The sequence below is a fragment of the Phoenix dactylifera genome, chromosome 14 (genome assembly GCF_009389715.1).
Source record: "Phoenix dactylifera cultivar Barhee BC4 chromosome 14, palm_55x_up_171113_PBpolish2nd_filt_p, whole genome shotgun sequence".
NCBI lineage: Eukaryota > Viridiplantae > Streptophyta > Magnoliopsida > Arecales > Arecaceae > Phoenix > Phoenix dactylifera.
This window is the reverse complement of record NC_052405.1, coordinates 949,415-965,932: the sequence shown is the minus strand read 5'-3', so window position 1 is coordinate 965,932 and position 16,518 is coordinate 949,415. Positions and strand designations below refer to the sequence as shown.

The 16,518-nt window shown below is 36.8% G+C and overlaps 1 protein-coding gene across 3 annotated transcripts; it reads left to right on the top strand.

Annotated features, from left to right (window-relative positions):
* The first annotated feature begins 265 nt into the window (after nt 1–265).
* LOC103701247 (nicotinate phosphoribosyltransferase 2-like) lies at nt 266–16,290 on the top strand. Of its 3 annotated transcripts, none has more exons than XM_008783243.4 (15): nt 266–779; nt 2,612–2,756; nt 5,692–5,811; nt 5,954–6,088; nt 6,197–6,258; nt 7,178–7,253; nt 8,599–8,700; nt 10,415–10,531; nt 11,490–11,548; nt 12,430–12,604; nt 13,998–14,132; nt 14,244–14,342; nt 14,663–14,771; nt 15,585–15,697; nt 15,904–16,290. In XM_008783243.4, exons 1-15 carry the CDS (start codon nt 601–603, stop codon nt 15,979–15,981), a joined length of 1,704 nt encoding a protein of 567 aa, XP_008781465.1. In that variant the 5' UTR covers nt 266–600; the 3' UTR covers nt 15,982–16,290. The 3 variants fall into 3 exon arrangements, with proteins under 3 accessions (XP_008781465.1, XP_026658093.1, XP_008781466.1); XM_008783244.4 differs by having other exon boundaries at nt 588–783; XM_026802292.2 differs by lacking the exon at nt 10,415–10,531.
* The last annotated feature ends 228 nt before the right edge of the window (nt 16,291–16,518 follow it).

The following is a 16,518-nucleotide window of genomic DNA, read 5'->3' as shown; positions in this document are numbered from 1 at the left end:
AAGTCCAACTCTGCCTAAATTTTCGGCTATGTACCCATGACAAAATTCATAATACATAAAAGAACTTTTTACACCATCCTAGAAAGAAGCAAATGGACCCCACTGTTCATTTGATGAATGGTCCTATGCATCATGGATCGTTAATCATCTTTCAAGATCATCAATTCAAGTCAACTCGAGTCCCACCTGTCAACAGTATTACTCCCATGTTTTTTTGAAAAACCATTAAGCAGGGAATCCGCCGGCGCCGCCAGTACGACGAGCCCATCCTCGCCAAAGCGTTATTTTTTAATCTTTTCTTCTTTTTTCTAATACTAACGCAGCGCCGGCCCCAGAGATCCAAGCCAATCCGATGCACGACACGTGTCCGTTCTCTCCAAAATATTCGCGATTCGATCGGAGACTGTGAGGGATGAGAACGGAAATGAACGGCTTCCTGTTCTGGTCACCTCCGCAACGGCCGTCCTATTTAAGGGCTTCCCCCCTCGCCGTCCCATCTATCTCGGAAAACCTTCCGCCCTGCCGCCTTCCCTTCCGTTCTTTGCGGTGGCTCCGGCGATAGAAACCCTAGCGGATAGAGAGAAAAAGGAAAGCGGATCCATGGCGGGGAAGGCGGTAGCGGCGGCGGTTATGGTGAATGGATCGGTGGCGGAGAAGGAGGTGCTGGCGGAGATCGGCGGGGCGACGAATCCGATGGTGACCCCGCTCCTCACGGACCTCTACCAGTTTACCATGGCCTACGCCTACTGGAAGGCTGGGAAGCATCAAGACCGGGCTGTGTGCGTATGATCCCTTCCTCTCGGTCTCTCTATGCCCGCTTTCTTCTGTTTCTTGTTATGATTTGGTGCTGGAATGGATAACAGAGTAGGGATGCGGTGTTCTGAGATACGTATCGATAGTAGCTCTGTTTCTTGAATGTGGCTGGGATGATACGGCGTTCTATTTGAGTTGGCTATTTGAATGATTTGAGTTCTTTGTTTGCTAATTCGGTTTATTAGTTTTTCTCCCTTCGTTTTTTGCCAGGAAGATGGAAAAAAATAACATGTTTATTACATTAAAATTTCTTATAGTTTTCAAGTGGGATTTCTCCCTCTCTTTCCATCAAAAAAAAAAAAATCTTATAGTTCTGATCTATAGGGGAAAACATGTAGACTGTAATGTTCTTGATTGATGTTTTCCCTTCTTGGGGTCTCCCTGTCACCATGTTGTATGCCCACCGGAACGTCAGGAAACATCTTCACTGGGACGCACATGTCTGGCCGCTCGTACTTTCCTTGTTTCTTGGGATGAAATATTTGTTATTCCTCTTTCTTGCTATGATTCGACCATAGATTGAATGGTCAAGTAGGAATTTGATGGAGAAATTGATTGATCTGGGTTCTCTTTCGTGGATGTATGATGGAGCAGTTTGGAGTCTTTAGTAGCAGAAGCAGATAATTGGGGCTTCCTTTTCTTGTGAGAAAGATGCAAAAATAACACATTTTTGCTTTGGAATTTCTTGATAGTTTTATTATCCATGTGTATAGCTGGATAGCATAAAGTAATTACCTTGTACTATATTTTTGAGACATTTATTATGTGACTTATGTTTGCTTGTTTCTTTCAGCTTGGATATTGTTTATTTCTTTAAGCATAAGATTACAGCAAACAAATAGATGGGACAAAGTCTTCTTGGCTATGTTTATTGGTGTAGTTAAATTTTAAAACTAGTTTAGGCATTTGATTGTTATTGTAATGTTACGTGTTAGATGGATTGTTTTGCGTTGTCTTGGATATAGCAAAAATGAGAACGGCTATGGGTTAAATCAAGGTAGGATGAGACTTGATAGTCTTGTAGTGGGAACATCTCTATTGTTCTAATTTTTTATTTGATTTATTGCATAGACATACGGGGTTGACTTATGAGAATGGACTTCTTAAGATGAAGCTGAATACTTCGTTATGAAAGCAGCACAGCAAAGGGAATTAGTATCAGAGTTTCACTTTGTCACTCTGTTTGGATAAGTAGGTGAGGCAGGAAAATAAAAGAAAGGAAACGAGTGCAGATAATAGAAAGGAACTGAAGACGATTTCCTACATGTGAGAAAAACAGAGAAGAGTAAGGGAATTCCTCTTCTTTCCAAATCTCCTTACTTTCAGAGATCAATAAAGTAAGTTAGGAGAGAAACCTTGTTTGTATTATCCAAATGTGAAATTCTGACTTTCTTTTTCTCTCTCCTAACCAAACAAGGGATTCTGACTGTCTTTTATTATCTATTCCTCCTGTCCAAATCTTTCAATCAAAAAAGAGCATCAAGTCAAAATGCACGGTGATGAATTGTCGAATACACCATCTGAACTCTCTCTCTTCTCCCCCCTCTCTTTCTCTCAATCATTGTTAATTATGAAACAATTTTTTCTTTTCTGGTTATTGAATGTCAATTCTTTTTTTAACTCAATAGAAGTCAACACTTAAGGTTGTGTTCTTTTTAGCTTCTAAGAATTTTCATGTGTATGATGGATATGTAAGTTATGGCTACTGTGACATAAGTAGGATATGAAATTGATTCAGCAGTTTCTTAAGATATTATATAGTGTACACCCTAATGTCCTTAACTTTAAGATGTTACAGGTTTGATCTGTACTTCCGAAAGAACCCCTTTGGCGGTGAATATGCTGTATTTGCTGGTTTGGAAGAATGCATTCGGTTTGTTGCCAATTTCAAACTTGAGGAAGAGGAAATCTCTTTCCTGCGCTCAATCATGCCTATGTGTGAGGTATGATATGCTATTCATGCTGCTGATGTTCTGATTTGATATGTGTTTTTATTGTCTATATTATTGCCATGTGCAAAGTATTATATTATTTTTATTCATTTGTCATGCATTGATCATTTTTCTTGGTGCAACCAATCTTGGAAAATGGTTTAGAATTTTTGTTTGGTCAAATTTGCTAGTTTCTTTTGATTGTGAACTATTCAAATCAGGGGGCAGCAATAAAGACATTTTGCGAAGAACTCCTTCATTATTCTTCATTTATGATTAACCAATAGAGAAACAGGGTTTTTGGCACATTACTTCTATATTTGACAAAGACTGCCTTTTATCCCATCTTCGCCCACCACCAGCCGCCTTGTCTCCTCTACCTCCATCTCATTCTCCTGCCTTGGTTCCAATCTGCCACCTCCCCTCCTCCCCCTCCACCTTGTTACCCTTCATTAGCCCAGCTCAACACCTCTTCCTTGTTCTCCATCGCTACTTTGTTTCCTCACCTCCTCTTCAACATGCCTACTGACATGGTTGAATAAAGCTGCAAATAGACATAACATGTAAATGGAATGCCAGTACATGCCACTATTTTGGCAATGATTTCAACCTCCATAGTCTGCCTTGCTGAGGTTCTCGATGGCCATGAAGTTGTGCCGTTTGTGGCTTGCAGGGAACCTATGACAACGAAGCCACAAGGTAGCAGTAGAGAGGGAGTGAAGAGATGGGGGTCAGGAGAGGAGGTGGCAGTTGTCGCCATGCGGAGATTGAAACGTGGAGAGCTACCTCTCTTTTTCTTTTATATCAACATCTGCTGTGTCAGTACCGGTTGCCTGGCAAAATGGGTCAGTACGATCCCACGTCGTGCCGTGCTGGCCTTGTACTGATATAGTAGAGGCGGGAGAGTGGGAGAACGGGAGAGAGGAAAAGAGAGAGAGAGAGAGAGTGGGAGAGGGAGGGAGAGGGAGAGGAAGGAGGAGAGAGACCGGTCGGGGCCGGACAGAGGCCAGGGAGCCGTAGAGGTGGGTCTCCACCTTCGATTCCTTGGTTCGTTCGAAACAAGGGCCCAAAGGGGGCTCTTTTTATTTTTGAGAATTTTAAATGAAAGTTGACAAATCCATTGCTGACTTCACTTATTTTTTTTCAATGGGTTTGCCGACTTTCACTTACAATTTTCAAAAATAAAAGGGCCCCCCATCGGGCTCTTGTTTTGAACAAAACAGGGGACCGAAGGTGGAGCCCCACCTCCTCTGCGTGGAGGCTCCTCGGTCTTCGCCGGCCGGCCCCGACTGGCCTCTCTCCTCATTCCTCTCCCTCTCTCCCCCACTCTCTCTCTCTTCCTTTTTTTTTTTTTTTCTCTCTCCGGCGACGGGTCTTGGTTTCATTGCCGGAATTGTCCCGGTCTGCAGCTGGGTGGGTCGGGACGGTTCTGCCGACCATGTTTTATATACTATAGCCCAACAAAATCAACTTATTTGCGGTACTTGCCCTTTGTACTTGGGTTTAAAACCAGTGATTACTGGCTAAAAGAGGAGTCATCTCAGCTTGTTAGAAATTGAATGGACAATAATGTAAGAGTTAATAGAAAAATAAAGTTGCATTGAGATTTGGGAGTACTGTGGCAAAATCTATGGAATAAATGTTGGACGGGGTTATAGCTACCATCTGTGACTAGCCAATGAATTTATTTTATCATCTTTTAAATGGAGGCTGATAACTCTATAATCTATCCACATCTGTAAGTCAGTGGCAATATGGATTTTGCTTTCGGTTAACAGTTTTGGTAGGTACTTCATGATTTAATTGAGATTATGTGGCAATATTTAAATGCCAAATTGACTATTCTACAACATGCGTCCTTGCTGGAAAAGAAGTAATATTGCCAAAAGGTTTCAGGGCATTATAATAAGTGATTCTAAATGATGGATTAATTATGGGCAACTATTTGATGTAGCTGCTCGCTTGAACCTGAACAGGAAAACCAGTGACTTGAACAGGATTATATAAAATCAGAGGAAGGAGTAGAACATGATGGCAGAAAAGATGAAAGGAAACCATGGGAAAGGATAGGAGCAGAGACCAATTATGGAAGAAAGGAGAGAAATTGGTTCAAGAGATAATGAATGGGGATCAGAGAGCAAAGAATGTTGCACTCAAAATGGGGGTAGCCATTTATCAATCCTCCACCTCCTCGAGTCTCTCTCTGTCTCTCTATGTGTGTTTGTGTCTTAAATGAACAATATAAACAACCCAAGATGTAAAAAAATTCCAAAAAAATATTCTGCATGCATATGGATTCCCCCATCACATCGGCTTGTTCCCACTCTTTCTTTGAATAAGCAAAAAATTTTACCAAAAGGTATGGAAGTCCTGCTTCTTAATTTCTTCTTCCGTCACTTCATGAAGATATAAATGCACAAACCTATTTCTGCCACATTCTTGTATAAGACATTTTAGATTTAAGCTCATTTTATTACTTCATGAATTACATGAGGCTATGTCAACTGTGATTGAACATTCAATATTATCACAAATCTTGACTAGCATCGGATCATACTCATCGGTAGAAAACAATGGGTGTGAGCTTACATGAACTCTACATACACTCTACTTGCCTGGGTATAGTGAAGAAGATCTTTGATGTGTTTCGTCTCATTGAAAAACCTTTATGTGACATGCTTTAATATTATATAGAGTAGAATAGACATGCCATACACCTAGCCTTGTTACAATCAAAACATTCCAATATCTTACAGATTCTATTTAGGGAAAATTTATACTTGTTATCCTCTTTTTCTAGCTTGTGTTCATGTAGAATACAAGATTTTTGCACAAATGGTTAACTTTAACTTTTTATGTTCTTTGTTAAGAAATGCATAGTGCCTCATCTTGCTAGTCCTGCCTAACCTTATAGGATTTTAAATGTTTCCTTTCCCTCTCTCTCTAGGATGGGTTCTTTGATTATCTCAGGGAAGTTGACTGCTCCAATGTTGAGGTGTATGCTGTTCCTGAGGGTTCTGTTGTTTTCCCAAAGGTGCCCTTAATGAGAGTTGAAGGACCCGTTTCTGTGAGTAATTAAACAGTTGCTAGATTTGAAATCTTCTGCCTTTACTTATTTAATTCTAATCTTTGTTTTATTCTTTTGTACTATTGATGATTCTTGTTAAGCTTTCCATTTCACCTATATTATTTTGTTATGTGTTTGCTAGATTGTTCAACTGCTTGAAACTCCATTTGTAAATCTTGTGAATTATGCGTCATTAGTTACTACAAATGCTGCAAGACACCGACTTGTTGCAGGAAAGTCAAAAACTCTCCTTGAATTTGGACTTCGACGTGCACAGGTCCCTCTTCCCCTCCCAGGACACCCCTCCATATTTTTTCTCATAGCATGCTAAGTGCTTTTTATGTGTTTCTTGATCTGAAAAACCTATACTTCTTCTGATGTTTAGGGGCCTGATGGTGGAATGAGTGCCTCAAAGTACTGCTATATTGGTGGATTTGATGCAACAAGGTCTACTATGTTGAAACAATGTACCATATCTTTAGTGGTTCTGCTTTCTGACTTTTCTGCTGATTGGATGATTTTATCTGTTTGAAAACTTATGATGCATTGATTTTCTCTGGATACTGCTAAATATGATCTGCTGTGCAACTTGTGGCAGAATTTACAAGAGTTACGCATATTAAACTTGATTATTATTTTCATCATATTTTGTTATAGTCATGTTTACTCCATTATCTGTATATCTATAATGTAGCTATAAAGTCCTCAAAGTGGCACGAGTTTGAAGCCACTCCTTTTTGGTGGAGATTGTGCTTTAGAATTTAGAATGTTAACTTTACTGATGGAAGTATGGAACAGTTAACTAGCAGACATGAGCTGTGTAAAACCTTATTTAAAACTTATATGCTTCTATTGTTTGGCTCATCATCATCATCATTATCTGAAAGATTAGGAGTGACTATGTGGAACTAATCCAAGCATCAGGTCCTATTCTTGTAATTTGTTTTAGTTCTAATTAATGATATCATCTCTTCAAAGTTACTAATCCTAGAACTAGATAAAATAGGTGGCCTAGTGCATGAGGATCCTACCATTACAGGGTTTGTGGATGGTTACATGTACACAGCCGTACCTCCACATGCAGAGAGGCTATTTCCGTATTCCGAACCTGTGACCTCCAAGTCACAGTGGAGTAACCTTGTCATTGCACCAAGGCTCACCCTCAAGCTTAGAACTAGATGGACATCCCTATTATTTGCATGTAAGATTAGTAGGAAATATATTGGTATTACTATGATTGCTTGAATTTTTCTTACATAACAATCATCAAGACACAGTTCCTCCACCTTTTTCATGAAAGAATTACTAATTTTGTTTTTGGTTTCACTGTGTTGTTAATATCTTTCCTTACATCCTTTGCTTACAGCAATGTTGCAGCTGGAAAATTGTTTGGCATACCACTCCGCGGAACCCATTCACATGCCTTTGTTAGCTCATTCATGGTCAGTAGTTTCACCTACTAGTATATTATGCCTATGAATGTTATAGGCAAATCTGGAGTGTTGTCTCCATTCCTTTTCCAATACATGTGTAACATCATTTGTTTTTAACCATTACAGGGTCATACTAATTCATATAGGTTATTTCTTGCATATACTGAATGTATTAACGAGCTGATAGACGGCATGTAGCAGAGAGTAGATTTTCTAGCAAATAGCAGGTCTAAAGTGGAACTCAAAGCATGTTGCTAGAATATACCAATATTTTTTTCTTACCATCAAAAATTAATATTCCACATCAATTTCATGCATCAACTTCTTGAAAACATAATCAAAAAATTCAAAAGCAAAGTTGTGAAAGTCCTTGAGCATCAGTAAACGTCCACAAATGAAAACATATTTTTTTTCTCCTATTCTATCATCATCCACCAAACATCCTAATATCACGCTAACATCCACATAATGTAAAAGTCCACAATCTAATACCACCATCCTCCAATAGCATCACTCGTAAGATAAAAATATCCATAGTAACATAATATCAAATTTAAAATAAATATGTCCACAATTATATAACATTATTCACTAAACAAAACATTATCTTCAAAGATAATAGACTCCACCAAAGTTTAGAGAAAAAATATCAAATGGTAATTTGATGATTTACTATCTCAATAATCAATGATCATCTGCTAGTTCTAGGAGGTTTACTCCTTGAGCATCAGAACTAGAGTTGTCTGAGTCATTGAGTTGGAAACTGATCAAGCCCACTATGGAATAAATCACTCATTTTATACCCATGGCATAGTGGTCACCGAAGCAGGTTTTCCCTAGATGTATTGAGCACTTCATATCCAAGTGTGATGTAGCGCAACTATGATAGCATAGTAGTTATGGGCTGAAATGGTTGTGGCAGCCGATTTTTAAGACAATGATTAACAAATTTCCAAGTTATTGTGCATAGTTCAAGGATTATGTATGGCAAGAGAAGAATTAAGCCTCCATTATTCTGAAGCAAAATTAGTTGGCATTCTTTCGTATCTTCTTTAATTTTGTTTTGTGAACCTTACGCGCGCGCTCGCACACTGCTCTTGGTTGTGCCATCAAACATGCACAAGTAGATACATGAGTGTGATGTATGGAATTGTTATAATATTTTACATGCAGAAAGGTTGTGAAGGCTTTTTACAGTGGAGGATTTCCATTGTTAAGTTATTACCATAACTAGTTGTTTATTTCTACATTTTTTATCACTAGTTGCTTGTTCTACATTTTCATTATTACAAATCAAAGCACGGACTAAGCTAACTTATTTATTGGTAAGCTAACTTATTTAGTGGTTTTGCAGAGCCCTGATGAGATCTTGGACAGAGCACTTCTGAGTCATGATGGCTCTAGTACTTGTAAGGATTTTGTTAGGCTGGTGCAGAGCTGGCTTAGCAAACTTCAGGTGGTTATTTGTTATATGGCAGTGCAAATATATCTGTCTTTATGATTGGACTTCTCTTTCGTATTACTTTTGATTCTATCATCCATACACTATTTCAAACTTTATCCTTAGGTTCAGCTTTTTTGCATTTTAAGAAAATAATTGGATAGTCTGCTTTCCATGCTTTTGCAGGTTAATAGACCAAATTAGGTTCTTTCTCTGAATGTTTTGTATAATCTCCTCTTAGTTTACATTTTTAATTTTCGTTTAATCATCTGAAATGTGATGAACTGTTTATGTACGACAATAGCTGCTATTTTCCTGCAAATTCTAGTGGTGACTCTAGGTCATCCTTCCTTTCTTTCATTGTCATTCCCTTTTCTCATTGTCTATCTACATTTTGCTGCCGAATAGGGCCTTATATGGTTCCAAGTTCCAACTTGTCTGATAAATTTCTTCTTTGATGTTCAGCATCATTTATATTTTCTGCATCTTGTTTTTTGTGATACCTGTGGGAACATCGAGATGTCGGAATTCAGAAGTTTGTGGATTTTTTTTCTTTCTAAAAGAAAATTTGGCTAACTGTAACTTTTGATCAGAGTTTATAATATTGGACTGAATTTGCAGGCTTGGCTTAAGAATACTGAAGAAAGATCTATCTAAAATCCAATTCCATGGTTTTGTGATATCAGATAGAAACAGTAATGGGTAGAAATTGGAAGAAAAGAAAATTACATAAAAGGCTAGGGGTAAAGATTTAGGATTAAGTAATGGGAATGATATCAGCCAATTTTCTTTTTGCTGGTCTAAAATGATAGCAGATAAAATAAGAAGTATGTAGAACAAGGATAATTGAGAACTGTATATGGGGGAATTGAACAAGGGTTCATTAAATGGCAGGAATCATGAAATGGCTGGTTTGCAGATTCTAAATAAAATTATTGCATCTAAAAAAAATGTAGAATATCTTACTAATCAGTTCTATTAGGTACTGTTATAGGGAATTAGCCAACACGTACTCCTTTGCAATCCTTGTCCATCACCATCAATGTTTCTTAATGGAGTCCTTTTGTTCGATAGGCCATGACACCACTAAAGAGTACTAGGAGCAAAGCGTTAGAAGTTTAATGTTCTAAAGAATCACATTTTATGAACAAATTTTAGAAATGTGCCATGTATATCCTTCTTATGTGTCATCCAGTCACTTAGATTTGGACCCTGGACCCTCCCACGTCAAAGAAAAAGAAAAAGAAAAAAAAGCATATCATGGATAGGCTGTACCCATGGTCCCCCCTTCCCCTTCTTCTTTAGACGTGCACAGACAAGCAAGATGCACCAAAATCCCCTTTCCATGAAGTGCGGTCTTTGTTTACTTCCTACATAATGTAGCCTTAGTTCTTAAGTTGGTTGTGTTTCTCTCTCCCCCCCCCCCCCCCCCCCCTCCTCTGTCTCATATAATCTCTAGATCTTTGGGCATCAGATTATGGACTGTTAAGATTGTTTGTTTCTAATAGTTATCTAATGGATGTACATATGCTGAATTTTCATGTATCGTGCTTGACTATTATGTTTGTGCGTTCATAGTATTTTGACTGTATGTTCTAAGAGTTGTCCCTCACTGGTGTATCAATTTATTTTTGGTTCAAATTAACATTTTATGTTCCTCTGTTTTCATTTATGAATTAAGTAAAGAATGAATATGGTCGAATTTACACTTTCCCTTTTCGGCCTTTAGCGGACAGGTTTGTTGCGTGGTGTTTTTGGTGAGACAAATCAGAGTGAGCTGGCAGCATTCACGTCATATGCATTGGCATTTCCGAATGACTTCCTAGCCCTTGTAGACACTTACGATGTATGTGGATTGTGGAATGATCTTGCAGTTTCTTTATTTCACCTTGATTATATGTTTCTCCTATTGCACTTGTTGTTTTACTATTTTTTTGGGTGTTCCTATTGTTCGATCAAATTATGCTCAATTAATTCTATGTTTTTAGATTTCATTCACAGTCACTTTTATCTGCAATTGTGAGACATATTAAAAAAGGGTTTTGTATTGCAGTTATTGTCTTTTCAAGCATCTTTGCCCTGGCTAGTATATAATGCACACATGCAACTATCTTTTGAAGTCTGCCATGATGGTAAATGTTTGAGATTATATGATGGTTTCCAAAACAAACAAGGTGCATGCAGCTTGTCTTCTTACTAGGCAACCACCCAAGCATATAATATTTGGAAAGAGTATTGATCAAATTGCTACCACAGCCTTATCCTAGCTGTACGACATATGACCATTGGATTTACAGTTACATGACACATAAACTATAGAAAAATATGGAGAATAGAGCCAAGAGGTTGTAGACATCTACAACAATAGCAACCAGCAGTTAACATTTTTTTAATGTTTTATTCTTTACTCAAATTTGTTTTCCTGCTTTCTTATTATTCCAAGATATTGTAGTCATGTCCTTATGGTTACATAGAATTACTTCTGATCATTCCATGCACTTCCATTTTTTATGCTTATATGTCAAGGTTACATGTTATGATCATGTGCTTGTTCATATATTGATTCTCTAGTATGTCATAAAACTGATGGTACACTCAGTTATTCTTTATGTTTACCTATTTTTCTATGTATATTTGTCAACTTAATATCTCACAACATGTTTCATTTTATATATTTTAATTATAACACGTTAATATATATACTGAACTTTGGACCGCATGAGTTTTGTTATACTATAATTGAATTATCATTGTTGTCATATCCTGTTGGCTTATCAGCTCGTGTTAAACATTCTATTCATTAGGTTATGAAGAGTGGAATTCCCAACTTTTGTGCAGTAGCTCTAGCACTTAATGATTTGGGGTAAGTTCTGTACCTTTGAATTATTTTGGAGTTACCTTTGTTAAATTTTCGTTTCACATGTACAACATCTGAAATAGTTATAGTTTAGAGTTGCATCTAGTTCAGCCATAATTTTGTTGGCTTTTGGCATGAACATAAATATGTTTGCTTCTATCTTATAGTTCACTCTGTAATATTTATGAAAGGCACGGGTCTTGAATTTTTTCTGGACTTTTCCAATATAATTTTGGTGGAAGGGTTGAGATAAAGATGCAAAAAGAGAAGCAAATAGAACCAAACTTAGGCTGAATTATGTCCTTGGAAAATTTTTAAATAACATCAAATTGTCAAAAGATAAGTCCTCATGCACAGATCAATGTTGACTTAAGATAAATATTTCTCCAGTAACTTGAAGTAGCATAAGAGAGAAAGCATGATTAGAGTGAGGCAAACTCACACACATGCAAACACACAGTCTTAATGCATAGTAAATTGTCCATGCTATGACATCAAAATGTCTGGCATGCCTCTCAAATGATGAATTAACTTGTGGCATGTCTGAATACACACATGCGCTTCTATCTAAGTTTTCAATATATTCATTTGGTGCATTAATAATAGAATTTATATGTATTGTGTGCAAATACACTCGATTCCTACAGATAACTACAAGCTCTGGAGGTCAGTTAGCCTAGCTAACATGATGCATATCTTTTTGATCAGTTTCTCTCATGCATAATGCCAAACTATAGATTTATGTTCTTGATGATCTAGTGTCAATTTTCTTTAGGGGAGATTCTGAATTATTAACTAAATCAAAGTTTTATGGTTTAACTTTTATTTATGACTTGCATGATCCAATTTAATTTTATTAAGTGGCAAAGTAAATATTTCTGATGCAGGTATAAAGCACGTGGAATTAGGTTGGACTCTGGTGATCTAGCATATTTGTCATTTGAAGCTCGAAATATTTTTCATGCAATAGAAAAGGAATTTAATGTAGCCGGTTTTGGAAAAATGACAGTTACAGCTAGCAATGACCTTAATGAGGAAACACTTGATGCCTTGAACAAGCAGGTAAACAGTTCAAATGAAGTTACGCTGTTGGCGATATTTTCATTTTTGAATTGCATGCTGTGTTGGAAAAAAATGACAAATGCATTAGAAGTTCTTTAGAGGAAGAAATTCTTGATAAAAGTTGCAAGAGTGAGGTTCCAGTAGGCCAATGACTTAGCAAGATGGCTTTATCATAGCTTACTGTTTAATGTGATAAGTTTTTTGTTCATTTGTTCAAGAACCTCTTTCGTTTCCGTTGTATGAGGCAAGTGTATGGCCTAGATCACCATCTTCTAATGCTACTGATATTTAATGGACCTTCTAGCCTTATCAGGTGTCATAAACAGTCCAGTCAGATCAAATTAAAATCTCTTGTATTTACTCGAATTCCAACATTTAGCATTGTTCATAAGAATGTCATTTATGCCCCCATTTTATGTCTTCTTGAACTTTCTATGAGGCTGCCCTTTCAAAGTTCATAGCTAGAGGATAACTACTACTTAGGTCGCTTATGGATATCAATTTGTGACAAGCTGATTTTTTGTATTGGGATTTCCACCGATCCACTTTTGATGTTACGCATGGAAGATCTCATCTCCAAAATTACTTGCGGTGAAGTTGGATTTTTTAAGATTAATTGCTAAAATAGGAGTTTTCAAATCATAGCCTAATATGTAAGACTAGAACTACAATGATAAGTATACGACAATCATTTCACACCAGATTGCATATCTATCAAGAAATAGTGGTATTGAGATTTCAGCCATACGAGGGCTCCAACCCTGGATCTCTCCCAAGTGGAAAGGATACGAACTGAGTTAAGGGCCTAAGGCTGGTTGGAACTGTAGTAGTTCACGAACTACTGGTAATGTTGTTGTCATCAATCAACTTGACATTTATCAGTTTACAAGAAGCAGATGATTGGATAGTGAACTAGATGATCTTTCCAATGATCTAACCACATAAGAAAGTAAGCAGTGGAAAATTTATCCATGTTCGACAGATTTAGTTACCCTGATCATTATATGTTGCTCTTGGAAGCATGCTTGTGACTGAAAAAAATCCCATTTCATTACCTCAATGGTAAAGTTGAAACCTACCACCTGTATTACTTTTGTTTTCTTGCATATCTAGGTTCATAAAAGTGATATTTCAAAAGCAAGATTTCATTGTGATGATCTGTTGAGCTGTTTATCTGCACCTATAAACCAGGTGGCAATTGCCAAGATTATCAACTTCATTAGACTATGACCTGAATAGGATATTTAGTTCTTTCATGTTATGTTTCCTATCCATGTTGTAATGTGCTATCCATAATGTTACTGGTTTCGAAGGTCCTAAATTCGCAAATTCTGCAAGCACTATACTTTCAATCCATAATGCTGCTATATGATGTTTTGATTTTTTTATGCAGGGACATGAGGTAGATGCCTTTGGTATTGGAACTAATCTGGTGACATGCTATGCTCAACCAGCTCTTGGTTGTGTGTTCAAACTAGTTGAGATAAATAATCAGCCTCGCATTAAACTATCTGAGGATGTTACAAAGGTAAGATCGTACATCAAAAGGAAAACTTGCTATGATTACTTTACATAAAAAGGAAAACTTCCTATTATTACTTGCTTTGACGGAGTTATTATTGTTTTTCTTATTCCCTAGGTCTCCATACCATGTAAAAAACGAATTTTCAGATTGTATGGAAGGGAAGGTTATGCATTGGTAGATATTATGACTGGAGAAAATGAACCACCTCCTACGGTATGTGATTATCTTTTGTTTGAAGTTGAGCCTTGGGGCTGATTATTTGCCAATTGGGAATGTCTGTCTTATCATCATTCAGATGAAGTTAATTAAGTAGGAAGAACAATCTATTATTGAATAATTGGATAGAACCTATTCAAGTTTTTATATGATGATTAGCACTCTTTAGTTATTGGATCCCTGATGTTTCAATGCTGTTATATTTTAGGATTAGTTTTTCCATTGAGTTATACAGCAAGTTTGAGGACACTGTGTTGAGTAAAACTGAAGGATGTAAATCAACTACTCACCTTTTTTTCTTCTTTCCACATTTGTAGGTAGGAGAGCGTATTCTGTGTCGCCATCCATTCAGTGAATCTAAGAGAGCGTATGTTGTGCCACAACATGTAGAAGAGCTTCTGAAGTGTTACTGGCTGGGAAATTCAAGTATGAATCCTGAAGTTCTAGTTTGTTCTGGACTAGCTTGTTTCTGAGCATGACCTGCTTTCTTTAGCTTGCGGGTTGTTTATTATTTTTTCATTCTAAATGCATAGTGTGAAGATCAATGGTAAGAGATTGTCACTGTTAATATAGGATGGATTGAAGCTTATACTCATTCAATATGACTTACTCTCAGGTCCCACTACTGAGGAATAATATACAGATTCAGTTAACTGTCTAGTTTGTAGGTTGGAAACTCCAGTATATACTGATTATTATGGGAACAAATCCATCAATCAGTCTAGAAAGCTACCAAATGTTCTTTTGCATACAACAATTGTTGTCCATTGGTCCATTAAGGGAAGTAGTATGGTTATAGAAACATTTTGCTTGGTAACTGAATGGTAAGAGAATAAAGCCTGATTATATAAAGACATTCCTTTGTTTATGAATGCTTCCAATGGAACGACCCTCCCTTCCTCCTCTTTTCCTTATAACACTGGGTGTACTGCACAATTGAAACTAAAACCAAGAAACCAAGAATTTCTTTGATGTAATACTCACTCTTAGAATAGCTTCAGTTTACTTTTATTTAGCAAATATAAAGATGTAATACTCACACTTAGAATAGCATCAGTTTACTTTTATTTAGCAAATATAAAGATACATTGCAGCTACCGTTGTCACTTGTAGAGTTTCAATTCTTCTGAAACTAAATTCTTAATTTGGTAATCATAGATATGAAATTTTATGAATGCTGTCTTTTGGATTTTACCTATAAGTTGAATTGACACAGAAACTGTACGTCTGTTATTGTAGGTAAACGAAGAGAAGAACTACCTTCACTTGAGAAGATCAGAGCTCGTTGTATGCAACAGCTTGAACAAATGCGGCCTGATCACATGAGGAGGTTAAACCCAACGCCATACAAGGTTAGCTGTTGAATTTGCAATGTTTTGCATTCAATTAAATGTAACATTACACAACTTTATTCATACTGAATTTTAAGTATTAACATTCGGTTGGTTGACTAAACTTTATATTCAACTGAATGTAAAGCTTTTTTTTTTCCTTCACAGCATCTAGATTGGTACATTGTATTGAATATAACTCTCACATTTACCGTACCACTGTCCAGGTAAGCGTGAGCGGGAAGTTGTACGACTTCATTCATTTTCTATGGCTCAGCGAGGCACCAGTTGGTGAATTGCAGTGATATACACATATACATACATACATGCAAATGTATGTATTTATTCAGGTGATAAGACAACAATTATCTCAGAAGAAATAGGAATCTCAAAATGTTATGGGCCCATATTTAGTTAATAATAATATTTTTTGTGTATTTAAGGTGCCTGTATGATAAATTTTTTCCTATACATGGTTCATTCTCATTAAGTTTTGGAATTCTCTTGTATGGACCTCTTTGAGAGCTTGATTTAAAGAAACCATAATAATGGAAGAATGCTAGCACAGTCAGATGTATTATTATATCCAATTTATGAGGAGGTGCATTTTTAAATCTGCTTTGTAGAATTTTGATTCCTGCTTTGTAGAAAATTTTGGAACTGTTGGCTGGATGTTGGCGAGAAGCGAAATTAATATTATGCTTGTACACTAATCAAATAATTGTTTATGTGCGCCTCATCAATAGGACTACTATTTTTTCAGTAAGTGCCTTCATTTTGGTTGAAACTACCAAGTGATGGGATATTATTTGCCATGTAGTTTAACTACTCTATAATTGGAT

Coding starts and splice junctions, on each gene's coding strand:
- LOC103701247 (XM_008783243.4), top strand. CDS start 601: ATGGCGGGGAAGGCGGTAGCGGCGGCGGTTATGGTGAATGGATCGGTG. Junction 5,812..5,953: donor GAGTTGAAGGACCCGTTTCT/GTGAGTAATTAA, acceptor TGTGTTTGCTAG/ATTGTTCAACTGCTTGAAAC. Junction 15,698..15,903: donor TAAACCCAACGCCATACAAG/GTTAGCTGTTGA, acceptor ACCACTGTCCAG/GTAAGCGTGAGCGGGAAGTT.